This window comes from Cupressus sempervirens, chromosome 9, assembly GCF_028749045.1.
Source record: "Cupressus sempervirens isolate cs-2001-9-10 chromosome 9, ASM2874904v1, whole genome shotgun sequence".
In the NCBI taxonomy this organism is placed as follows: domain Eukaryota; kingdom Viridiplantae; phylum Streptophyta; class Pinopsida; order Cupressales; family Cupressaceae; genus Cupressus; species Cupressus sempervirens.
The window spans coordinates 48,142,601-48,169,883 of NC_143126.1; the positions used below are offsets into that span (position 1 = coordinate 48,142,601).

The 27,283-nt window shown below is 35.8% G+C and overlaps 1 protein-coding gene across 1 annotated transcript in view; it reads right to left on the reverse strand.

Annotated features, from left to right (window-relative positions):
• Positions 1 to 7,944: 7,944 nt before the first annotated feature.
• The window catches only part of RFC3 (replication factor C subunit 3), a 51,124-nt gene continuing 31,785 nt past the window's right edge, over positions 7,945 to 27,283 (reverse strand). Inside the window, exons 5-9 of the mRNA XM_089798957.1 lie at positions 11,262 to 11,343; positions 10,787 to 10,916; positions 10,543 to 10,606; positions 10,364 to 10,432; positions 7,945 to 8,499 (exon numbers count right to left, since the gene is read on the reverse strand). Of these exons, the coding sequence (XP_089655083.1) occupies positions 8,400 to 8,499; positions 10,364 to 10,432; positions 10,543 to 10,606; positions 10,787 to 10,916; positions 11,262 to 11,343 (445 nt within the window). The 3' untranslated portion in view covers positions 7,945 to 8,399. The remainder of the gene's footprint in view (positions 8,500 to 10,363; positions 10,433 to 10,542; positions 10,607 to 10,786; positions 10,917 to 11,261; positions 11,344 to 27,283) is intronic.

Sequence of the window (27,283 nt, forward strand, 5' to 3'; positions counted from 1 at the left end):
GATCACCTTCTTTCAACCACAGTTCTTTGGACTTTTGCCTCCAAAATATGTCTTCTCTAAGAAAGACCTAATTGTAAGCTTTCTTTAAATCCTTCTCTTGAATCTAAGTATTTTTATCCATGCCTCCATGTGCAACTTTCTCATTCAGATTAGCCAATTCCTCTTTATAAACCTCCCTATCCACACTTTTAATTTCTCCTTCAAGAATTGTAGCTTCTTAAAAAACCTAAAAGCAAGATTACCTGAGCATTTAAGAGCAGTATCCTACCAATCTTTAATCATCTCCATGAAGCCATCTTCACTCAACCACATTTTTTCAAATCTAAATGGAGCTCTTTCATGTGCATTATCGTCTAAAACCCGTAGGCAAATAGGAAATGATTTGACCATGTGATTGGAAGTATCTCTACCTGACATAACCAGTTTGAGTCCATCCAATCACCCCCTAACAGAAATCTATCCAACTTTTCTGTAATATTTGAAAAACCCAAGCATTAGCTAATCCATGTAAACTCTTCATTGTTCATTTCCACATCATGAAGATTGTTTGAGAGAACAAAGTCTGCAAATTATTTTTTACTTTGGTTACACCATCCCTTACCACACAGTTTTTCAACTAGTGAAAGGATTGCATTAAAATCCCCACACAGAACAAACAAAATATCTTTAACTAGATTTATCCTTGTAGAGAGCAAAGACCATAGCTGAGATTTCAAAGCCATATTGCACAAACCATACATGTTGAAGCCAAAGAATTTAAGTCTTAACTAGAAAGAAGTCACTTCAACCAACTGCCAATTGACACTTGATTCAACCAAGTTCACATTTAGAGAAGATTCCTTTCAAAGGATGCCCATCCCTCTAGATGCCCTATCTACTTCCAGAAAAATATAAACCCAACAATTGAACTTCCTAACAAACTAAGAAATATTATCACCACTCAACTTTGTTTCCTAAAGAAAAACTAAATCAAGTTGGTTTCAATTAATACCTTGTTTGGTCAAACATCATTTGTCAAAGGCATTCTATCCCCTAACATTCCACAAAAGGAGATTCATTTTCGCTGGGAAGAGTTATAGCCTCTCCCTGATCTCAACAGTTTGGACTAGTCTGTTGCAAGCTCAACCATGATTGATTTAGGACCACCCTTCTATTTTTCTTTAACATTAGGCTTTTGAACCTCTGAAGGTGTCTAAGAGATAGTTCTTTCCTTCATAAGATCAATATGATCCTCAATGCCCAAATCATCCTGACCATTACCTTTATCATTAGAGTAATACTCTGAATCCATTTGCAAGCTATCTCCTCTACTATCCCTCAGGCCCTCTATAGACGTTTGCACATTTTTTATGAGTGATATCTAATATCTTTGAACATCTCTTAAGCTTTTGTCTCTTCTCCGCTATGTGTGGATACAAACCCATCAGAAACATCTTCCTCCCCCATCTGTGTCAGTTTGCAACACCTTTTATCCAACACCCTAGTATCTCCGCTCGGAAAGGATCAAAACTCATCCAAAGAGTCAAGGACAATAAGAGGTAACTCGTTATGACTTTCCAAAACACTTCTTGCATTACCTTCAAGTGATGACTTCCTTTCAAATTGGGATAATGATGTTTCCTTCACCACCTAAGTTGAAAAAGAATCATCTCTTCTTACATCCTGTGAAACAACCTCCCCCTCCCTTTGCTCTGTCTGAGCCCTTGAGACAACTCCAACTTCATTATCGGCCCTTAAGACTCCCACCAAATTTAGTTCACATATCATATCTTCCTCAAACTTTATCGACCAAGAGGGGTTCCTCTACTAATGTTTTTCAATTTCCTTAATCAAATCCAACCATCTATTATCTTCAATGCCCTTACCTTTCACATCACTCTCCTCTACCCTACAATTTGCCTCAATCTTTAACCTCCATTCACCATAGATTGATACCAACATTATATACTAAAGAATGTTATAACAATCTTGCATCTTTATCAATATTTTTATACATTAATTCAAATCGTTTGCATCTAAAGCTTCTTCTGAAGCTATAAAGGAACCCAACTTGTTCCCTATTGCTCCTAGAGCCTCGTCATCCTTATATTCCCACAATAAATTCTTCAACTTCAACTAGACCAAAACCTCTTTTACTTTGTCTATATCAAGATTCAAGTTAGGGTGCCACCCACAAATATAAATCCCTTTTCCATCCAGCATATAAGGCCCCCCTTTAATGATTTCATCCTTATCTGATCTTGCTAGGCATATAACTATAAATACCTCACTTGAGAGAGTTTTTAGAACCAAATCTTTCCCCCACTACTTATTAATTCAGCCTTGTAGTTTATGGATTGAAGGCCTAGGGCCCAACTATTTCATAAAAATGTATGTTCTCAGAGCCTTTTATTACTCATCCCAAGAGGGATTCTTTATAGGCAAAGTAGAAGCTCTGAAGACTTCAACATTGCTTACCTCCTTACAAGTCTTTGAGTCTAACCTTACTTTTTTTTATTTTGAGTTGTCTCACCTATCAGTCCCCAAAACTTTAATTCAATTTGCTTGAACTAAAAGTTATTTGGTAGCGACAAAACGTCATTGTAACGACATTGCCCTTGTTCAATGTTCTTCCTCTCTAGCATTGTGTAACTAGATTGATTCATTGCAGGAGCATTTCCCAGAGGCATGCCTGGAAGTTTGGCCTTCATGTTAAAACCTTCCAACCAATTCCTCCTAAAAGGCCATCCAGTCGTAGCATTAGGGCTCCTTTGCTAACATTAAGCCATCTCCCAATTAACAAGACTGCTCATGGCTTTTTCCTCAACCCCCATCCACAAGAAGTTCCTTTGGATCTTTTCCAAAAATTTCGTCATAGTTTTGGATATTTAAAATAACGAGAGGAAGCAGACCAGGATGAATTGGAGAGAAGCAGTAAGTAACAAAAGCTTGCCAACAATACTTAACACTCTTTCTTTCCACCCTATAAGTTCTCTTTACATTCTTTCAAGGATAGTGTTCCAATAGTGAGAAGTTACCTCCTTAAAAATTAGTGGGACACCTTGGTAAGCATTCAACAAATCAACAACATGACAACACAACTCCAGAGTGATTCTCCTTAGCAAATCTTGGTTTGTATTGACAAAGTAAATCTTAGTTTTGTTAAAATTTGTTTGTTGCCCTGACACATGACCATATTCATCCAAAAGCTTCTTCCACTATTGGCTTCAATAATGGAAGAGATTCCAAACATGAATGTATCATCGACAAATTGTTACAAGACTTCCAAAGAGAGCAAGGAGTTTGCTTTGATGCCTTTAAATATCCCTCCATTGGCCATGGACAAAAAGTTGTTGCCAAGCACTTCAACAACCATGATAAAGAGGTAAGGGGGCAAGAGGTCCACGTGCCTCAAACCACAACCAAATCTTAAAAAGTCCCAAGGTGTCCCTTTGACCAGAACCAAAAATTGTACAGTTTCAATCATTTCCTTGACAATATTTATGGATCTTACATTAAATCCAATCATGGACAAAAAAACATATAAGAAGTCCCAATTAACTCTGTCATAACTTTTGACATATCAAACATTAGGGTCATCTCAAGTTCTTGTTGTTCTCCATGGAGTGAATAATTTCATGGGTGGAAATGGCAGCATCAAGAAATTTGTCACCCAAAAACAAAGCATTTTTGGGAGGGGCTAATGAATTTGTCTAGGAGAGGCTTAAGTTTGTTCATCGGGACCTTGGAGAAAATTTTATATACAATATTGCATTACTTATTGGCGTAAAGTATGTCACTATTCTAAACTCCTAAATTTTGGGGACTAAGACAATGGAGGTGTTATTAAGACTCCTGAGAAGATTCCTAGTTCTAATGAAGTCCTTAGCAACTTTGATTAAGTGATATTTGATGAAGTCCCAAAAGTAATGGAAGAAGGTAGGAGAAAACCATCCAATCCTGGGATTTTTAAGCTTGCATAGAGAAAACAACCTTCTTCACCTCCTCTTTTGTGGCAGGGCAAAGGAGAACCACATTATCCTCGTTGCTTAGAATAAAAAAGAGACCCTAAGCGCAACATCAACAAGTATTAGGACCCACCTTCCAATAGTCTTTTGGTCAACCATTTTCACATTTTTATCCTCTAAGAGGGACTAGATGGAATTTATCTTCTTATGTCTAGAAGTCAACCGGTGGAAGTAGGTGTTTCTATCTCCTTCCAATAAGCATTGAATTCTAGATCTTTGTTGACTTCCACCCTAGCCATTTTCTCTTTTGATTTCTTTCTCTATGTTTCCACCTCCAAATGGACTTCAACAAAGGTATCACCATCCACCATAATAGCTTGTTGCTGCTATGATTAGCTACAATGACTTGTTTCTATTTAAAAATATCCCCAAAGGAAGTCTTACTCCATCTTGTCACCGCCCTTTTCACATTCTACACTTCTTAACTATTATAAACAGTCTTCTAAACACTATTCTAAACATAGTTGTTCCTTCAACCATAATCCCCCGCCAATCAAACATGCAAGTTTTAAACTCATCATTGGTGGAGTTTTTGAAGATCGTTAAATATATTAACATTGCATGTATGGCATGTGTTTTTTCAAAGGTAGCGACCACATATTTATATTGATCATAAGTCAAGAATAGACATGTCCATTCATAAAGACAATTACATGTGTGTGTGTGCGCGCGCGTCTGTGTGTGTGAACACACGTGTGTGTATATACATATGTATATATTTGTGTGTATATATTGAAGTATATATACATCTTATATATACATATCTTTACTAGTATTTATCCTACTGAAGCTACAAAACATTAACACTCGTCTTAGCTAGGAAGGATTAACACATGGTTAGGTATTACCTCAATGCAATATAAAGTTAGCAAGATTAAGAATATCTTGGATCAAAAGATATCCATCATTTAGATATCACCTCATGATATCAATAGTAATAGCCTCTTGAATGTCAAGTCCCATGACAATCAACAAGTACTCAAAATATTCATAAGGTGTGTACATACGCATTCTCAATAATGCTTACCATATAAATAGCCATGGTCTATTTAAAGAACTTAATCCACCATGCAAGTAATCTTGTATTGTGATCTTCTTAGACATCATAAGTAGTCCTCCACCATGCAAGTAATCTTCTATTTTGATCTGCTTAGACATCATAAGATGTCCATCACAATAGAAGGTCATGGTTGTTTAAGGAACTCAATCCACCATGCAAGATATCATCTATCATGATATGATGTCCATCATAATAGATGGGCATGGTATGTTTAAAGAACTTAATCCACCATGCAATATATAATCTATCATAATTTGTTTTAGCCATCATAAGATGTTTATCATAACATATCAAGTTATTGAAAGATCATCACCTTTCAATAACTCCTATAAATACAAGTCATAATCATTTGGAGGTCATCACTTCCTCATGATGTACATAGGGGATAGGCTCATTAAAATCATGCAATCACACACATGGATTTTCAAACTCCCACTTAGTATCAATCTTCAGAGCTCTTCAGGCTATGTTGCCTATGATGAAATGTCAAACTCCATCTAAATATGCAAGAAAGGAAAAAGATCAAGGCAAATAGCCTCTTATAGTACATACAAAAATACAAATAAGAGGTTTATCTATAGTGAGTATATAAATTAAATACTTGCGGATAATAAATACTTATCTTTATTTAAATCACTAATACCACTATCAGAGGTATTATTAGCAATAGGGTAATTCAAATTCTCTCCATGTATCACAATACTATTTGCTACAAAGTAAAAATCTAAATAAGTCCAAAAAATGGTAGTTAAGGACAAGTGGTTCTCCTCTGGAAGGTGAGAGAGAGAGGAGAGCACATTCCCTCAGCCTACACTTGATAGGATCCAAAAAAAGGTCAAATACTTAAATTTGACATCTTAAATTAGTATGAAAAAGTGATTTTTCTTTTCTTACTATTATTGAAATATCCAAGACTCGTGGTTCATCAATGGCTATTCCACACCATATTCAACTCAAAATTTAATTCAGTATTTGCTTGTTGTCAAATCAGGCTTTGATTCTTCATGCTAGCAATATTACACCTTATATATTTGAAGAAAGCATAATAATTTTACAGATGTAAATGGCTTGCTACAATGAAAATCATGTTAAAAATAGTCGGAGGGCACAAATTTCATATAAGCAATACAACAAATCACGCTTACAAATTATCAGAGCATAATAATTTAGAACACCCATAACATCAAAATTTACTGCTGTCTATGACTGTAATATGTTAAGTATTCATATGAAAGTGAGCACCTTAAGATTTCAACCCTAAATATCAAATATTTCACTGGCTATGCCCGAAACAGTTACCATGTTTTATATCTGAAACTTAAAACCTGATTAGGGCTATCAAAAATGTTGATAATTATTAGGTAGCATTTCTGCAAAAGAAGAACGCAGAGATCCCCAAGTAATAGGATAGTTGTAACTGAATTGCACATTTAGCAGCCTCTTAGAAATGTGATTATAAGTCAGATGAATGGAAGAATATCGCATCTATTATACTAGGTTACAAGCAGATACCTCCCATGCCTCTAAATGCAATCCCAATTTTCACTTCACTTAGAATCTTTTTTCCTAAAACTTCTGAATATCAAGAAAAAATATTTTGGTCAGGTTTGAGTGCATTAAAAAATTTATGCAGAATTCAAGGGGGCTAGGCCTGCATGTTGCGTTTATATCATATACTTATGATAGATATGGAAAGTGGCTCCACAGGGATAGAGCATGCAAGAGGTCAGTTAAGGAGGCAACGTGTGCCCCTTTGCTCTTAATGTTTTTGATAAGAAAAACAGGTTTTGAAGGGAGCCTGAAACCCTTTACAAATCATAAAATTTTCAAAGAAGCCCAAACCAAACAAAACTACAGTCCAAAGGTGAAACAGGTCACCCAACAAAGCACAGTGACCAGGGTGGCAACAAGACACAGTGACCTTTGCTCTTAATGTTGTATTGTAGGTTTAGCTGATTATTCCTACTTACACAAAGGCAGTTTAGCTTCTTTCTCCGAGGGTAGTATGGATAGTCTTCTTGTCTCTCATCTTATAGAGGGGCTGTTTTGGATCGTCAACTGAATAATTTTGTTGTTCCTAGATGTGGATGCCCTTAAATTTGTTAAGCTGATAATTGGGCCAGATGAACTGCGAAATATTAGTACCAGAGCTTCTAGTTTGATCAATTGCAAGGCCAAATTGGAAGCCATGTTTCCAACTTCCAAACAGAAATGGAGATTTGAACTCTAAGAAAGGTTTTGTAAGGATTGAAAAATGTAAAGCTTCATGATATCTCAAAGGAGGGCCCCAGAGTTGAAGGTGGCCCTGTTAGAGGACCAGTTAAGGAGATGGCAGCTTTGCTCAAAGAAATTCAAGTTTTATGTACCCTAAAAAGAAGAGCGTCTTTATTTTGTCAAGATTTGACTATGTAAACCAATGGGCTTCGTGTAAATCCTACCGGATGGAAGCCTCTTTACTTTGCCAGCTCTCTCAACATATTGAAATACACTCACCAAAAAATTTAGCACTAGGGAGTTCACTAGAGACAAGGTGTCCTTGATGATGCAGCAGATCCAGGACCCTCTGACAACTGCTAATAGGTTGGCCATGGATGCAACTTATGGCTGACTATGAGCATGGGCCTCCAAAGCTGATGAGCTTTTGTGACTTAATGGGGAATTTTTTTTCTCTTCCAGAGATGGCTTCTGGGTAATGTCATGTCCTGTTGTTTCAATTCTCAGAAATGTTGTTTAGGTTCATGGTAGCAGTTTCTGGGTTAGTTGGCTTTTTCCATATGTACTATGTCTTTATATCTGATGAGTGAGGACCCCAATAGAACCCTCAATTTATCAATAAGAAAACAAGAATGCAGAGATAAAGAGAATAAGACATTAACATCCAAGAAATCAGTTTCATGCCAATTCTGCTTTTGAATGAAGTGCTTATATCCTCAGATGTGTAGAATGCCAACCAGCTTTTAAATATCCTGAAATAATTCTGCTTATGAGCAGAAAACACATCACCTCAACACGAGAATGGCACCTAATACTAAAAGTCTGGAACTATTGCTACAAGCTTGGCAGCATTGAATTCAATCACAGATACCCCATAAAGCAAAACCTTAAATTCTATCCACCATCTATAGCAATTCCAAGATATTGCGTTCTCTTGTGTCCTAAAATGAGCTAGTAAAAGGGTTATTGCCATGTTTGCCACTTGTCACTTCGTCTATAATACATTTTTTATTCAAATTATAGAAAGAATTTTACAACGTACACCTGCCAATAGGATATCTTGTGCTGTTTAGCCCTTTTTTTGTTTTGTGGCAGCTGAAAAAAAACTATTTGACGACTTACTTAGCAGCTGCAACCAATGCAGCACGAGTATGTGTAAATGCACTTATAAGAGATCCAAGTTGTAGTTTTTCATTCGTTCCAAAAGCCAACCTATACCTGCAATCAAGGAACAGAAGCAGAGTAGATAATTAAAGTTTGCACAAATAGAGAAGAAATGGGCAAAATCATTTTCAACTGGCATATGGAATATATGCAGAGTACAACAGGGTGATTTTGGGAATGTCAGCATATAGGGAATAATGGAAAATGTAAGTTGAAAGCTATTCATCAAATAGCTGCATTCTTCAATGTAGTGGAATGGATCATTACAGAGCATTTTGATATTACAGAGAAGCAAAAAAAACCGATATCATTTCCGAAGTTAAACAAAAGCACTCTACATAATTACATAAATGTGAACAATATGATGCAGCAAATAGAAATTAGAAAATATCTTCAAATCAATAAGGGTGACAAATGACACAGGACTGCAGATCAATATGACCTAATGTGGCAGAATGACCCTAAAGGTGACCTTATGTGGCAAAAATCAATAATTTGTCAGCTCAGACAAATTATGCAGGACCGTAGATCTTCAAATCAATAAAGGTGACCTAATGTACCAAAAAAAAAACTTTTTGAACAAGTGACCAAAAGGTGTTCTTGGACCCAATCCGTTCAAAATTCTGCAAACTTTTGTCCAGGTTCCTCTGCAGGAAAACAAAAGTTGCCCAAAAATTGTCTAAATTCCACCCAGGCTCCTCTGCAGAGAATTTTGGTCTTTGAGGCAGAATTTTGACCAAATCTGATAAGGACTTGACTTTGGAGCAAACTGAACCAGGCATTCCCATGTCTAGGAGCAAACCTAGTAACGTAGATTAAAATATATCAACTATTATTACCTTCAAAATATATATACTAATATTGTCACTATCACTCGATATTCTACAACTAGTAAAATATTTGTCTAGACAATTTTTGCCTAAATTAGATCAATAAAAATATACTTAATCAATAAAGAAATTCTTATGATATTAAGTTATTAACCTAAATTTAAGACAACTTAATTCGCATTTAAATAATTGAGGACGTTGCATGTTCAATTGTTTATGATTTTTTTCGTATATCCATTTGTCTCTGGCCCAAAATTCCTCTCCAGAGTTCCCTAAAATATTCCTTAGTATTGGTAATCATGATATTTTCATATACAGAGTTATGTTTAATATTATGCATTTTCCAGTTACAAGATCTTATGTGCACTCTGTTACAGTATTATCCTATATTTATTAGCATTTAAACACTACCAAAAGCAGCTCCATTCACATGATTTGTCTACAATACATGAGCCAACATAGGTATAAATTTATCCAGTATGTCAGGACAACCTTTCCACTGCATATGCATTTCCATTGTAGAGACAATAGCTTGATTTCCTTTTGATCTTTTATGTCTCACATGGTTGCCAAAGGTGGTAAGTTTGTATCTTATACAACTCCATAGCTACCCAAAACATCAAAATGCGGGCCTTAGAGTCTTACAATATGCTTTTGCTTTGCAGACATGTTAAAAACTTAAGAGTAAGCTGACCTTCAAAAATCTGTCTTTCCTTTTATGAAACTTATTATTGAGACTTCCCTTGTCCATTTCCTTTAGATGTGTTTATTTCAGAAAAAGCCTCGGGACTGGATACTGTATTGTCATATAAAGCATGATACCTACCAAAAAATCAATTATTTGAATCCAAATGAAGTAGCCTCCCATGTTTTACATAATTAACACATTATATCTACTTGTCAAGAAGTTAGCCTAGCTGCCAACAACCATAGCAATCACATTTAACCTCTTGCACAATATATACCAATTACTAGACCACTCGAAATGCCAAAGAGCTTGTCCAATGAACTGAAACAGTGCAATTGCAATGTAAGTAGAGCTTACAAGGTCAAAAACAGGATGAAGTGTCAAGAGTAGAGAAACATACTCAATGTCAGCCAAAGAATTAATAAGCTGAACACGAATAGCTTCTGGCATTTTGATATTGAAGATAAACCTGACACCCCAAAAATTAAAGTGAGTATATGTAGGCAAAAATACTACACTGAACGGCCACTACACCAAAAATTATTTTACAGATCGAAAAACACTAAAAAATTTACTCACATGGGAATCTCCCTTATAATATCAACAAGAGCTAGACCCTTGGCAGTCTTCAACTCAGAGATGTCTTACAGTTGTTAAGCATAAACATTGAAAAAAGTGTGTAAAAATTTTTTAATAAGTAACAGAAAAATTCCATTCAAGGGCTATATAGGTGGATACAAAGTTAAGCATAAACATCGAAAAAATTGTGTTGAATATTTTTAATAACAAAAAAATTCCATTCAAGGGCTATACAGGTGGATACAAAGATAAGCATTTGCAAATGATTCATTTAGTAACCAAAATGAGATTCGTTCAATGTCTTTGGGCATTGGATTTCCAGTGCAAAGGTAGACTGCTTCTTCAGTTATTTGAGTAGAAGCCATCTGTGTAGACTATATACAAAAAAAAAAATACTTGTGAGCTTTGAAAACTTTCAAGAAAAAGAGTAATACATAATTTCAGACAAGTTAAATGAGACTGGGTATGTTTCAAATCCTGAGCTTTCTATCATCAATCTTAAAAGAGACTGAGGTTGAGTATCTATCATCCTGAAGATGGATCACAGAGAGTGATCTGAAATGTTGATGCAAGACAAAGATGCAAACAATGGAATCCAAAAATAAATAAATAAATTTTGAAATGTTAATAATTGAAACTAAACTTTTCTTTATAATTACAACCGGATGTTCTGATAAGTTAAAAAAAAATTCTAAACCAGACAAAGTTAGCACTAGAACCTGTAAAATGTTCAGAGCTTTTCTCATGTCGCCACTACTGAGTCTAACTATTGCTGACAAGCCACCTTCTGTGACATCAAGCCTAGATAAATATCAAACAAAAAAGATAAACAATTATTATAGATAAGTGAAATGAATAGAAAGAAGAATTTACATCTTTTCCCACCTCAAATTTGTGAACAGTGTTGAACTCTTTCCGAGTCTCATAATTAAAAGCAATGCATCCATAAAACCTTAACCATAAATTTGCAAACACATTGGAATTGCTGTAGAACACTTTTCCAGATGCATAGTTTGGCATTAAATGCTGCTTCAATTCAAGTTTAAAAACATATTTTAAGTGTACGTGTGTACGCAAAACATATCATTAGAGCTAAAATCAAAATAGATAATATTAAATATGAAAAGTTAAAAACTACTGAATTATACCAATCATATAACTACAACATAATGTCATGAAAAAGAAACCCACTTGTTTGAAAAAAAAATTATGAGAAGGAAACCCACTTTCAGGGCGTGGAGGTTTGAGCTAACATCCTCTTATACTTACTTGGGGTTAAGTTCTCCGGACCCCGTTTCAATTTGAGACCTCCATGCAGCCCCAAGTTAATAAGGGACTCTGTTTCTTGCCTATGCTTGAGAGACAGTACTTCATTTTAGCTAAAATGTTGATGGTATTCCTCTAGGGGAGCATCCTAAGCATCGCTAGAGCAATTAAGGAGATTGACATGGTGCATTCATGACTATGTTTGTCATTGATGTCAACATAGTATTGTTTCTGTAAAGACTTGCGGAGTAGCAGATAGAGAATGAGGTCGTACGAACTGTGTATTAAAGATGAAGTTAAGCACAATTAAGGATATGTTCTACATTATGTCCTGATGAAGTGGACAAGTGTGTGTGCAAAGTTGAAGACATGCGAGAGTTATTCAAGAATTACAGAAGACAGTGTGCAAACAAAGTACTCGAGAAGTGGTGTCTAATGTAACAGGGATAGAATTGTGATGAGTGAAGTTAGACAGTGACAGTAGACAACCTGATGATGATGTCACCAAGTGTGTGAGATCAGAGGTCGCACGTGTGAGAAGTTATATTTACTGAGAGCCGACAATTGCGAAAAGATGTAATGTTTTTAATATCTTAATGAGGTCCTATTATAATTAATTAGGAAAGCCTCAAGGCCGACTAAGTAAATTATTTTAAGGATATGATATAAAGGAAGGTTATTTTCCTTGTAACGAATGAGTATGCAAGTTATGCAAGTGCAATTTGTACAAGTGATATGCAAAGTGCGTAAATGCGTATAAGCGGTCAAAGAGATCAGTGTGATGTGAGTTTGAAGATCTGGTATTGAGATCTGTAGAGGTTTGGTACAGTCAAGAGGACAGAGAAGGAGTTCAAGTTATCCTATATTCTATTATTCTGCAAGGAATAATACAAAGATCAGTTGGACAATGTGTTCGATGGTCTTGCCCTGAACCTGTTTCGACAGTGGGTCCATCTGCCTTCTACAACTCCTAATAGGGATTCAAAGTCTCCTAACAAGGACTAATATGTGTTGAATGTATTTCATTGGCTCCTAATAGAGTCCATCCTCTAACAAGGAACTTTTATATTAGTACATCATTTTGTGGGTACCATCTCCACTGGCGTTTTCCCTCTGATCAAGGGTTTCTGTAGTTTAATATATCTGGTGTTATTGTGTATGTGTATCTTCTTATGGTTGTCGATTATATTGTTCACATGCTGAAGGTGTAATAAGGTTTATAAAAGTTATATTGATCTAATAACTGATTCACCACCCCCCAACCCAATTAACTTGGTGGACTTTACTTTCTAACACTTCAAATGTCACTTCTAGGATACCACAACCAAGATGTGCCTCCTAGACTCTTTAGTCAAGTTGACCATCCTCTACGGCTCTATTTTGTGGGGGCCCTCTCTCTCGGAGTTCCACTGCGCTTTGGTCAAGAAAGCTTAGACCCTTCTTCAACACATTATCAAATGTCATAGGTCCACCCCCCACAGTATCATTGCGGTCGAGTTTGGGGCTCATCCTTTAAGACATGGACCATTTTTTATTTGGTCTAGTTTCTCCATTGATTTTTTAGTTTTGCGAAGTATATTGAGGGTCGTCACAAATACTCTTTCCTAGCCTATTGCTCTTCTAAGGCATTGGTGGACTCTGATCTTGTTGGGAGAGCTTATTTTTGGTTCGGCCGAGCCTTTTCTCTTCTTGGTTCAATCAGGATTGCGATGGATCACCTTCCCCCCTTTAGTTCTTTGGATGCCCCTGTTCACCTCCTTCCACCTTAGCAAAAGCCAAATGAGCATATTAGGCTTGATAGCTATAGATAGTACATGGAGTACACCTCTAGGCGGGGCAGGGGGCTCTGCCCAACATGACCTTCTATGTAGAGCACTAATTGAAAATCTAGGAAACAGTCATTGTGCGTCCTTGGTACCTGACTTGTTATTGGACTCATGCCCTCCGCATTTCCTTGGGATCATTTAGGGTAGATCTCATTGCCTGTGTATATAAACTGACCACCAAATAGACAAAGAGGACAAGATCAACTAAGACCCATTTTATCTTTTGTTGCCCCATCTACTATGAGGTTAAGGGGTTGTTCTACTGCTTGTTCAGCGAATACAAGTCTCTTTCTTCCTTTTCCAAATACATTGATCAGCGATGTCTTCTACTTTATGTCTAGGAGGCCTTGCGGCTTCGAGATCACACTTTGCAACTTCAATTCCTATCCAAACAAACATTAGACCAGCTCACCTACTCCTCTTTCACACTTATGTCTCCTGCTGAGGGGACAAAGCAATTACTCTACCCTCCTTTGACTCACACCATATCTGTGAGGCCTCACAAAGGACACACTCGACAACATCACCCTATCTACAACAACTTCGTAAGACAGTCTGGGGTACACCCTCACCTCGTTTTGTACCCTTTGGTTTTAGACTACTTCTCATCTGTGAGTGAGTATTTGGTCTTTACTTGTTTATTATTTTTCTTTCTTGCATCTTCTTTCCTTGAACACTCTTCAGTGTTCCCACTATTGGTGTTTGCCTTGTTGTACTCTTTCCAATCCCTTAGACCCTTGTGATCTCTTGTTGGACATTAATAAATTCATCTTATCTTTATCTTATCTTATCTTCTAAAACAGCAACAACTTTCATCATACAACTTGAATCAACCACATAGGCCTTCTACTTTTCTAACCACATCTCAACTGACCATACTAGAAATTTGAACCATATGGTCATTGAATTGCAACTATTCATTGTTTCGCAACTTGCAATTTGGCAACCTTGGGAAATAGCAAAAGCGTCACTATTTCACAGCTTGCCTATGTCCCTTCTTTCAAAATGGCAATTACATACTAGTTTTACTTGACCAAAAGACTCATACAACTCATGGTCTTAGTAGATCTTATTACATTGCAATGAAAAACCAAGGTTGCATGTATCCACGTACCCAAGTACCGGGTACTCAGTGGAGAGCATCATAGCTAAAAACCTTGAAATAGATTTCTGATTTTTTTTTTCAGTTTTTTGTTTGCACATCAACTTCTTGTTTATCAAGTTTAATTCAAAACCTAATCAGTTTGAAACTTTGATACAGTATTGATTAACGATAAATTTAATCAATGTTCAAGTCGGAAGTTTATCATTTGCAATATGTCATTGTCATATGATTTATGATCTTCTTGCACATGTTTAAAGTTTGCCTTCTATGTTATGCATCTAATCATTTATCATATATTATTATTACAAACATATAGCAAATCTGAAACTGAAAACAATACATTACATTTGCAAACTTTATCACAGTTCTTGTTTTGAAAAACCATTGTCATGACTCATAATTTCAGATTTTCTATAAATATAAAACTATAATTAAAAATAAAGTTTGACATATCCAAGTACCCCCATCCCCTATTATGAAAAATAGTCGTACTTGTACCTGCACCAGTACCCCAAGTACCACCGTTCCCATGCAACCTTGTGAAAAACATTTCCAAGGCCTTATTAGGTCCTTGGTTACATCCATTAGGTGCTCTGCACCACCCTACTAGGTTTTGTTGCATGCGACGAAAAGGTGGTCACAATCTGGAGAAATTTAAAGGAACAATGGTAGGTTCAGATCAGCCCCCATCATCAAGTGAAGAAGAATAAAAAAGGATTTTAGACATAATAAGACTACCGAACGATAACAATTTGTATTTGAGTTGGTTGACTCATAACACAGCGAATGGTAGGTCATTGGTGTATAGAGAAAGAGAAGGAAACAAAACTGCAGACAGTAAGGCACATTCTACAAGCAGATCCTCACACTCCAGGTCATCTATGCTCACTTTTATACAAGAGGATGAACTTGCACAAGTAACATTAGTGAAGGAAAATTAGGATACTGAAATTATTAACTAAATATCAAGCCTTGGGACCGGATTTTTAGTCAGCCATCTCTTTCAAGGATTACTTGGAAGTCACCAAACATACAAGGCCAGGACAAAATCAGAACAATCAAGGAAAACAAAATTATGGGTTGCAGGATTAGTTGGGAAGTTTGTCTATACCTACTTTTAACGGATCAACTAGATGTACAATGAGAGCTTGGATTCAAAAACTGGACACCTACTTTGCCTTAAACCAAATGAAGGAGAGTGATGCTATAAAATTTTCTACACTCCATCTTGAAGGGTATCACAGTTTAGTAACACAAGAACATGGTGCCATAGACTCTTATGACTGACACTACACTAATGGAGAGATTTGACTGAAACGATTTGGCAACACATTGTAGAGAGTTGGCTCAATTGAAACAAGTTGGTGTTGGAATAACAAGATCACTCTAAGAGTAATTGCATTGCCATGTTTTTGCTATATGTTTTTCAAATGCAACTATGAATATATTTATATGGAGAAAGAGTTACGAATAGACAGGTTACTTCAGGAACATGTCTATTCAAAATATTAAGTATTATAATTATATATACAAATTATATATTATCTCTTTCTTTAATATACAATAAATAATAAAATGAATATATATATTTATGTACATCTCATATAAATAAATATATATACATATCTTCGCTAGAGTTTATCAAACCGAAGCTAGAAAACATTAATACTCCCTCTTAGCTAGGGAGAATAAACACAAGACAGTTATTAAACCATTGGTAATATTAGGAATGACAAATTTTAACGATATCTCATTTGATAACTCAGAAGTTTTCCACCATTTGATATTGCATTTAAATCACGAGTAGTGGTCTTCAAGAATATCAACACGTAATATTCATTAAGGACTCAAATAAGGTTTGATATCACATCTAATATCAAGAGTATTGGCCTCCCAGAATATCAATGGTATTCACCAAGTACTCAAAAGGTTTTGATATCACATTTGATACCAAGAGTATTGGTCTCCCAGAATATCAATGATATTCACCAAGTACTCAAAATAAGGTTTGATATCACATCTAATATCAAGATGTATTGGCCTCCCAGAATCCAAATACTCTTTGAGTAATGGCCTTCTAGAATGTTGAGATGCAAGACATTCACCATATACTCAATTTGTTTGATCTCATCATCACCTTACAATAACTTTTGCAAATACAAGTGAAATCATTTGGAAGTCATCACTTCGTCATGATGTAGACGAGAGGTAGGCCCATTAAATGACATAGTCATGAGATATATTCATGAATTACAGTCCTCTTGACTGCTACAATTTATTGATCACTGGAGAATTCATATACGACCGAGATCACCGAAGGTTGAATGAACATTTGCTCCCACTCTTTTCAAGGCTGCCTTTCATGAACTATCATACTCCCTCTGAATCTAATATAATCAAGATCTTCAAAGATCAACTGGAACATATCTTCTATTTACTTCTTTAGACGAATGTGTCAAACTCCCTCTTAATCTAATATAAATCATCATTTTCCTGCAATTAAATTCTCAAAGAAAAAGATCTAGGCAAATAGCTCTTATAGTAATAAAAATCCCTTAAATATTATTCTCAATAATAATATTATTGTGTTTAACTATAAGAACATTAGATATTTGATTTTTATACTTAATTCATGAGTTAATTCTATTCTTAGCTTCACCTTTTGTATATAGTTATAATTTCTTTTAGTGTTGATCAAATGGACAACAATACCCATCTCCCATACTGACACTAAGAGTTGCATTTAACTCCATTGTTTCTGCCAAATGAGAATGTATCCATCTCTTATACTGACTCTAGAAGCTTATAGTCATCCCTATAATATTATCTTCTACATTCTTACATCTTTGTTGCCTTATATTTATCACCTTTGTAGATCTCTCTTATATATTCTACTAACTCCGCATCTTCTCTTTATCAAAAACTCTACATCTTCTACATATGATAACTATAAGAATAAGGTAGTGTTGAGTCACTTTGATGGGGGGGTCCCTTGCATACCCAGGGCCTATGCATTTAATGTCCTTTTATTACAATGGCACTCTTCTCACCTTGGCAAGGGGTACTACCCCTATTCCACATTGGTGGTGATGTGTTCAACTATGATTTTTGTAGAGTATGATATGCTTCTTCTGCGCCTTCGAAAACTCTCGCTTCTTTCCAACCTACACAACTTCTCCATTCTTATCACCAATAATCTGATTTGCAAAATGATTTTTTTGAAAATACCTTGGTGTCTACTTTGTAGATGCCTGAGCTTGCCTTGTCTCTTCCTCCTATTTGTCTTCCTTTCCTTTATCCTCTATATCAAATTCATACTCATTGTATTTCTCTAGGGTCTTCTGAAAAATCCTCATCAACTTTCACATTCACACATTCAACAATCTTATTCAGTCTCTTATCACAACATCAGTATGCATTTCTCTTAGTGGAATATCCTAGAAATACATTTGCATCAACTTTGTTGTCAAACTTTCATAAATTGTCTTCATCTCTTTGAATTTACAATCCACTTCTTAAAATCTTGAAGCATTTCAATGTAGGTTCTCTCCCATGCCATAACTCATATGAAATCTTCCCATATTTCTTTTGGTAAAGACCTTTATTAATTGTCTATCCATCTATATGTATTGCTTCTCTCCAATGAACTTCCAATAATCTTGCTTCCTTGATTAGTCCTTGTTGCTTAATGAATTGTCCGATTCATTCTTTCCACTATACCATTTTGTTGTGGAGTTCTAGCTACTAAAAATTGTCTCTAAATATCATGTTTCTCATCGAAATTCTCAAACTTATCAAAAGTAAACACTCCTCCTTTATCAGATCTCAAACATTTAATCTTACTACAGCATTCATTCCCGACTCTAGCCTTAAATACTTTGAAATTTTCAAATGCTTCTAATTTTTCTATTAGAAATGCAACCCAAGTTATTCTCAAATAATCATCAATGAAAAGCATTAAATATCTCTCACCTTATAAGTTTACTGTTTTAGTAGGACCAAATAGGTTGGTAGGTGCTAGATCTAGTAAACTAGTAGATGAATAATCTTTTGCCTTGAATGATTCTCTTCTTTGTTTTCCCTTCTGACATTCGTTACAAATAACATTGCCTGGTTTACATAATCTTGGTAACAACATAACATCACTTTATTCTTACCAAATAGTCAAAGCTGATGTGCCACATTTCTTCGACGCTAAAGCCAATTGTCATCAATCCAAGATAGTAAACATCATTTTGTAGCCTTTTTCAAGTTGATATATGTTCCCTTTTGTCCTTTTATCGACAGCAATCATTGTTCCAAATCTCTTATGAACCTCACAAGCTTCATTTTTACACAATATCATAGTCATTCTCACACATCTAACTGGCACTCAAAAGATTATGACCCAAACCCTTCACATAGTAAACTTTGTCAATATTATGCTTTAAATCAAAAGTAATGGAACCTCCATCGACAATATAAGTTGCCTAATCATCACCAAATCTAACAAGACCACCATCCTATTTCCCAAGTGTTCCAAATTTGCCTATGTCACCAGTCATGATTAGAACATTTATGATCAATCAACCACTCATTCTTATTCCTTCTAACATACAAAGTAGCCCCAACATCATCATCAATTTTCGAACATATATTAAAAATATTATCTATAAGTTTCTCATCTTCAACATAAAATAGACAATCTTTTTCTTCTGACTCGTCATCTAATATGCTAGCATCTTCATTATCATAATAAGCTTTCTTATTGAACCTCTTAAATTTCTATCTAGGACCTTTCTTTAAACACCTACTAGCTAAATGGCCAATCTTTACGCGTCTAAAACATTTAAGGGGTAACATACCTTTAAATTTTCTAGTAGCTTTCTTCAACTTCCTTGAAATGTTTACTTCTAACTCATATGAATCTTCATCATTATAAGGCAATGAAATTCAAGGACTCGCATGCCCCTAAAAACCTCAAAGTACCCATTCTTGATGTTAGTGTAAATAATTAATTATTATTACACTTTACTAAAGTTTACTTAGATAAATGCATTATTTTATTATTTATTAGATTAGACACCTAGGAGTATGTGTGCTCATATGCGTTGTCTTGTTGACAACACAGGAGTTGGCAACTCATTTTAGCACATGGTGTCTACTACACAAGAGTTTGCATATTTATCTGAGTTGTCATAAGACAACACAATTATTCACACTCTAATTAAGCACATGGTGCCAACAACATCTTTTTACATGACACACCCATGTAAGCTTATGCTCTCATCATCGAACTAACTTCTGTGCTCAATGGAGGATAATCCACTCTTGGTGGACATGCGCTTAGTTGTGAGGCTTACCACTTTGCTGACTCCTAGTCATCCTAGAGGCCTTCATATTCAAGCACTCCTAGTGTGTATACATGTCAATTCAATTTTATATTCTTATTTTGATCATACTTTATTGGTCCATATTGTGCTAGTGCTTCAGCTTCTTGATCTTGGGTGATCTTGCCCTAAGGCAAATTCTTACACTCGAGAAATCCCCAAACCGGTTACTTGGAGTACTTGAGTCCACCTTTGTCATTTAGCAACCAATTTGCCATCAAGACAAGTACTTGAGTCCACCTCTATCATTCTGCAACCAATTTTCCATCAAGACAAGTACCTGAATTTCTATTTGTATTTTGATTTTTTAATGTTACAGTTCGATATGCACTATGTTACAATGTTAAATGTTCAATGGTTTTGGCATGTTGCAACTTCTCTATGCTCAAGTATTTCAATTTGGTATGTTATACTGAAACATCATTTCATAACTAGCATTACAACTTCTATATGTATAGTATACAACACCCCCTGCCCACATCCCCTATCATCATCTCAAAATTGACGTGCTTTGACCCCCCTTCCTGGAAACTTGCTCTTGCGTACTAATATATGCCAACGCTTGTGTTACACTATCATCATGATATTACTTTTGCTTATGTTGTTTTGAATGTTGTCTCAAATCTGCCCTTCTCTTTCTCAAACTTCCTCAATTCAAATATAGTCAAGATGCCAAACAATTGTTCTCTGGCACCGTTTTTTGGGTCATAAACTTCCTCAATTGTTGAGATCTTGTCAATGTAGCTATCTAGTAATGACACCAAGATCTCCAAGATCTCCTCCATGATATCTTCATCTACAATATTTCCTCCTTAATTCCTAAATTCATTCACCGCATTGTTAAATCTCTAAAAGTAGCTTATAATATCTTCACTTTCTTCCATTTATAGATTTCTCATAATGGCATTTGGTTAGCTTATTAGACGACATATCCCTATCATTTCCTTGATAAATTTCTTTCAACTTTTCCCAAACCTCATAAGTAGTTTTCAATGAAATAATCTTGGTTACCTTCATTTTTATAAAGCACTAATAATTGCATTGCTTGCTTTCTCATTTTCTTCATAGGTTGTGATTTCATCATGAGTATTAAGGCCACTCTAAGGAAACACATCCTATATCTCCACATGCTTCTAGGAAGAGCAACCAATTAAAATCATATATCCTCCCATCCTCTCTTTCAACGAATTGCAGTCAAATCCATCAAACCTAGAAATGTTCAATCTATGCATCATTGGGTCAGCTCTTCATCGAGGAACCAAGCTCTGATATTGATTGTTGAATAGGCCAAATAACTAAGAGGGAGAAGAATAAGTTATTCAAAAAGACTTCCTTAAACTTTTGCTGAACTAGTAAATACTTAAAGCATTTAGAAACTTGTAACAGATTTAAACATGAAGGCATAAAACCATCAACACAATAAACACCAAAATTTGCGTGGAAACCCAAATTGGGAAAAACCAAGAAGAAGCTAATTCCCATGAGAAGAACACTTAGGCCCTGTTTGTTGCAAGAAAAGTTGAATGCAGTATTCATCTATGCTGGAATAAGTTCTCTTATGGAATTCGCACATTCTTCTAGAATATCATTTGGACCTATTTGGTTGTCCTGAAGAAGAGTCGAAAGATGCATATTTTGTGTTTGGTTGCAATAATTAAAATAGGAATTGGAATAAGTGGAGCTAGACAGTTCAATCCACGACTTTATGCTTAGATTCTATATTTTGGGGTTTCTTGTTCAATCCACAACTTTATTGCTTGGATTTCATTGACTTTGAATTGATACACATCTCGTCTCAAATTTCAGTTGATTGGAATCACTGCACAGATGGAGCGGGCAAGCACCCTTATGCTTTGGTGTCTTGGCAATATAGAATGAGGTTCTAATTATTATCCTGCACTTTCTTATCCTGATGATGGATCATGTAGTGTGATCCAAAACGTTGATGAAATAAACACACAATCGAATCCAAAAAACTTAGTACTTTACAAATGGATTGTGGAAATCTGTTACTGTTAATATAGAATGAGCCAAAGCAAAATACCAATAGTGTGAATCATCTTTTCTATTTCCAGCTTCAGCTTGCCAAGCGACTGGCGAACTTCCTTTGTCTTTGCAGGGATATTGTTAATTATTTGGTTGTATACATTGCCACCCAAGCTGAGAACCACGCAAAAGTATCATGATGCTAATCCAATGGGGCTGAGGACTTTTAGTTATCAAGAGATCAATGTTATGACTAGAGGGTTCAAGAAAGAAATTAGGAGGGGCATTTTTGGGAAGGTGTACAAGGGTGTCGTATCTGACAAACACGAGAAACCCTGCTCATAAAAACAAAACCCCAAATCTATCATTTGCAAAAAAAACCCCCAAAAAAAATTCAGACCCCAAGAAACTTCTAATGCCAAATCAGCCAAAACAACTTGCTTCGATTCTACTCAACAACACTAGACTAAAACTCTGCGAATGATGGAGGAAATAGCCAACGAAATATCTCAATTGCATTTGAGCGGCAAAATGTTGTAGCGGCAAAACAATGGAGCGACAAAAGTAACGGACCTGACTAGATATCAAATTGTGTTTATTAGAAAGTGGAATAAGCATAGCTTATTCTTATTCCAAGTTTTTTTTAAGAATTTCGCTCTGCTCATTTTGAGTCAAATGAGAAGAGTCCAATTCTAATTCTACTTTTTGATTTTGAAAGCAAACGTTATATTGGTGAATACAGTAATTGGGAATTTCCTATTCCCACCCAATTCCTGCAACCAAACATGGCCTTAAGGTGACATCGATTAAGATGATTTTTACGAAGGGCTCACTTTTGATTTGATCATTGTTTTTTGGCCTACTGTTGGTTGAGCTAACTACCCAAAAGTACAAAAGTGGCTAACTACCAATACAAATGGGCTCACTGACAAAATATAAGAAATATCTACCACTAACGACATTGTCATCAACATTATGCAATGCAGAAATGATATAATAGTCTACTACTGACTGCATCAACTCGCATTACTATCAACAAATAGATCTTCCCTTTTCTAATTTGGATTCACATTGCATGTACTCGAATATCTACTTTCTCAACAAATGAATTCATTACTTTCCTCACCCCAATCTTGCAATTCACTAAGGATTTGTGCCAAAAACTTTAAAATTTTCCTTAGAAGATCGAAAGATTGCAAGGTGCCCTATGGATTCGTTGTGTGTCATGCCTTCACAAACCACTCACTCCCAAGCTTGGGGTTTTAGAGGCAATACTCCTCAAAAAGGTTAGGGGCCAAATTCAAGCCCTCAAGACCACACACCTTCAAGGCACATGTCATCTTAAGTATAAATATCACTTTAACCAAGCTCCAAGGGTCATCCAAACCCTTCAAATTTTTTTAGTATAAAAGCATTGTACTCTCAATCAGGACTTCCTAGATGTCACAGTAAATCACCTATGTGAGTTGATTTGCACATATTCATGAGTAGGATCCAATTACTAGGATCTTAACAGAAAGCCTTTAAATGGGCCTTAGACAAATAACATTTTTTTAAAATTATTTCCTCTTTTCCACAATTAGAAAATGTTTGTTCCCTCATATTATCATCCACCCAAGAATGAGAAATTGTGATGGAATTAACAATATAGGTGTTTAAGAGAGAGAAAAACCTTCCATGGTTGTTGACGATCCTTCCAAGTGCAATAAATATTTTCGCTTGACGAATGAACCATGTTTTGTTTTTTAAATTCACCTTATGTTTTATCACCACACCCATAACTATGATCAATTACAAAACAAACTCAACGTTTACCTATTTCTATTAAGGCTACAATCACACAAGATTGGCATATACCAACAAGAGAGAACTTGTTCAAGTCTCCACATGTTCACACTCGCATAACCATTGTCAACCCCACCTTCCCTGCCAAATAAGGAAATGGACAATGCCTGAAAATAGATACTATCCTTAAAGTAAACTTCATTTTTTTAAAAGAAGGAAATAAATGTTTGGGTGTTGGTACTGGATCGGGATCTGAGAACCTAGAGAAATGTTGTCAAACTGAGTAGCAATTCAAACCAACACTTGCAATGGCAAAAATGCACGATATTGGATGACAAATCTGAATTACAAAGTTACAAAATTAACAATGGGCACAAGCCCAAGAGAATGAGTGCTATTCAACTGATCTCAACTATAACTGAGCTAAACCAATCTGAACCAAGCTATTTCTAACTGAAATATGCTGCCAAAATATAGAAAAAACGATAAATATTTATACACAACAGACTCCAGCCAAAACCTGTTATAGATTCTGAGTAGATACAACTTTCCAAATGCGGTGCTTCGCATTGAATACCAGCATATCTGATCAATGCAAAACAATAATGCATATGCTGTCTTCGTAATACCTTTTCCATATTCTCGTAGTAGTTGATGGTAATCCGATCCACATTCTGATTGGACAATGCATGCATACCATAGATGCTGGATCCACCAACCCTGGGATGGCAGATGTTAACATCTGAGGTATAAGGAATCTGCTTGACCATTGACCTCAAGACCCATCTCAACATAGCATGCCTCAAAATAAATCCCAGTCAAATGATAAGCCGAAAAATAATTCCTTTCACAGGAAAGTGTTCTCAGGGATAAATGTCAATCATAATCAAAATATCATAATTTATCCTACCTCCGAATGAACAGTCATGTAATTCCAACATCCAATTGTGATGACATAGGAGGTAAAAAAAAATTGGAGTTTCTAGCTGCGATAGAGACCTTTATCTCTAGAAATATGGACGTTAGTATCGTCATGGTCACCTTCAGCTGAAGAGCACACCTATGATTATATTGTAATATTAAATATAAATACGTGTGTCATTCGACATGCGTTAAGGCATGAAAATACAAAGAGCTGTATTTGTAATAAAGAGTTATGTTTAGGAAATTGAAGAGACCTTCGGTTAGGATGTGAAGAGTCTCTTTAAAGTTATATGTATCGCTTCAAGCGAAAGGCATTGTACATGTGAGAGCGCTTCCACTTCTCCAGTTTTGAACTTTAATTTGTTGTCAAGTCCAATCAGGTCAATCCTCATGCCTAGGTGATGACTAGGAAGGCTTTCTATCTCATCTCCCCTCATTCAAAGCTCAACCAAGCAGGAAGTCAATGTTTATTTGTCTACTGGGTGCGTCTAGGAGGGTGGGTTATTTATTTGTCTACTGGGTGTGTCTAGGAGGGTGGGTTAAGTGTCAAGCATACCCCATAGATGAGAAGAAAGCTGTGTATTTGATAAACTCCAATGTAAATTCAATAAAGACTCATCCTAAAAGACATTTTCAATTGGAGAAAAATCCCATGAACGCAAATGGATGTGACACCAAGAAGAGAATGGTCAAAGGAAACAAGTTCATCCCTAAGGCTGAAAGGAACGAAACCGAGCTCACTAGTATCAAGCACGAGGTTGTGGAAATAGGTTGAAGTGAGTACAATCTGATCAAATATAGAGGAGGCAGCAGAAGCTTTCAGAAATGCTCAATCTGCTTAGCAATGGCAAATACCCTAGTCAAAGGTGACGAGAATGAAAGTTGAAATCTAATCAACGATGCAGGTCCACGTCACTGATTGAAAAGTCAATTTCCCATGGAGATTAAGTCTGGATCATCAAATGGGATGCAAATTGATGGATGTTGCTCTACATGAAGATGTACACTATGGAGTAGTTGAAAGGTCAACAGCGAATGAATGAACACCACATACATAGACTGTTGTCCTATCATATTTTCTTGTATCAAGGAATGTCTATCGCCATAGGTTATAGTGATCATCGCCAAGCGCAGGAGATGAAACTTAGTTATACCGATGAGGGATGAGGAATGGACGATCGATGAAGTTATCGCCATAGGTCATAGCAATCAAGTTCATCGCCAAGCGCAAGAGACAAACTCGATTACAGCAATGAGCGATGAGAAGTGTCTATAGCCACAACCTTCAGTGATCATCGCCAAGTGCAGGAGCAAAACTTATTTATAGCGATGAATGATGAAATTATCGACATAGGTCATAGTGATGTAAAGATCAAGCTCATGGTACACAAAAGAGAGTTTATCGCTATATCCTATAGCGATGATCCCATCGAAGGTCAGATTAAGTAGTTAGATGTTGTGGCGATGAGCAATAAAAATGAGACATCGCTATGTGTTATAGCGATAAACCAAGCAAAACACAATTTTCATTTCGAGAGCTTTCGAGCAAGAACATGAAGACCTTTTGCACCCCCCCAAAATTTGTTGCCACGTTATGCAAGATCGGTATTCAGCATTTGATGTTGCCTTTTGTAACTGATAAATGGCTTCTTGTTGTGAGTCATTCTACTATAGAAGATGAATCAATTCAGCTGTTTTTTGTAACGCTCCATCTCTGATTTCTATATGTATTCTTTTGAAAATCAATAAAAAGGTCGTCTAATTTTTGGTGTGAAGTGCTTCGTGTTGCAAAGACAAGATTGAATGTGTTTTATGCCAATAATTTACTGTGCCATTGCATGTGTGATTTTGAAAACCTCTCTGAAGTTAGGTTAAGACCAATGAGCAAACATAGTTTTGTTTCTTTATTTTAATACAACGAACTAAAAGCAATCAAAGTATTGCTTGAGGTTGAGGGAGATATCTCTGTGTGGTGTTTAAGATTGGATTCATTTGCATGTTAAATTTGATCATTTCATTTTGCATCTCATACTTTATTACATTACCAATGCCGAGGAGTCATAAGATGTGTAGATTTCTGGGATTGGCTAGGTTCAGGATGTAAAACTCATTGCCTAGGTTAGTTTTGTCTAGGACTGGCTTGGTTTTCCTTTTCCGTTTTCAGGTCAAAAACGTACTTAATTAGTTTAAGAATTAAACAAATTCATTGAATAGCATTCATAAGGGAGTTGTACCTTTCAATTCAGAGGAAATCTATCAACCTGATGATGGATTATCCAATTGCAGGTAGATGATCGTCTCTTGAGAATTTGGGCATTCAAGAGTTTATAGAAGGACAATCTGTTTACCAACAGTACACTTGAATTTATTATCAATAAAATGATCATTTGTCGTGTGGCTGAGTTTTTCTCTCCATTCTAGAAGGATTTTAGCACGATAATCCTGTGTGTTTCTTGTAGCTTTTTGAGTCTTCCTTATTG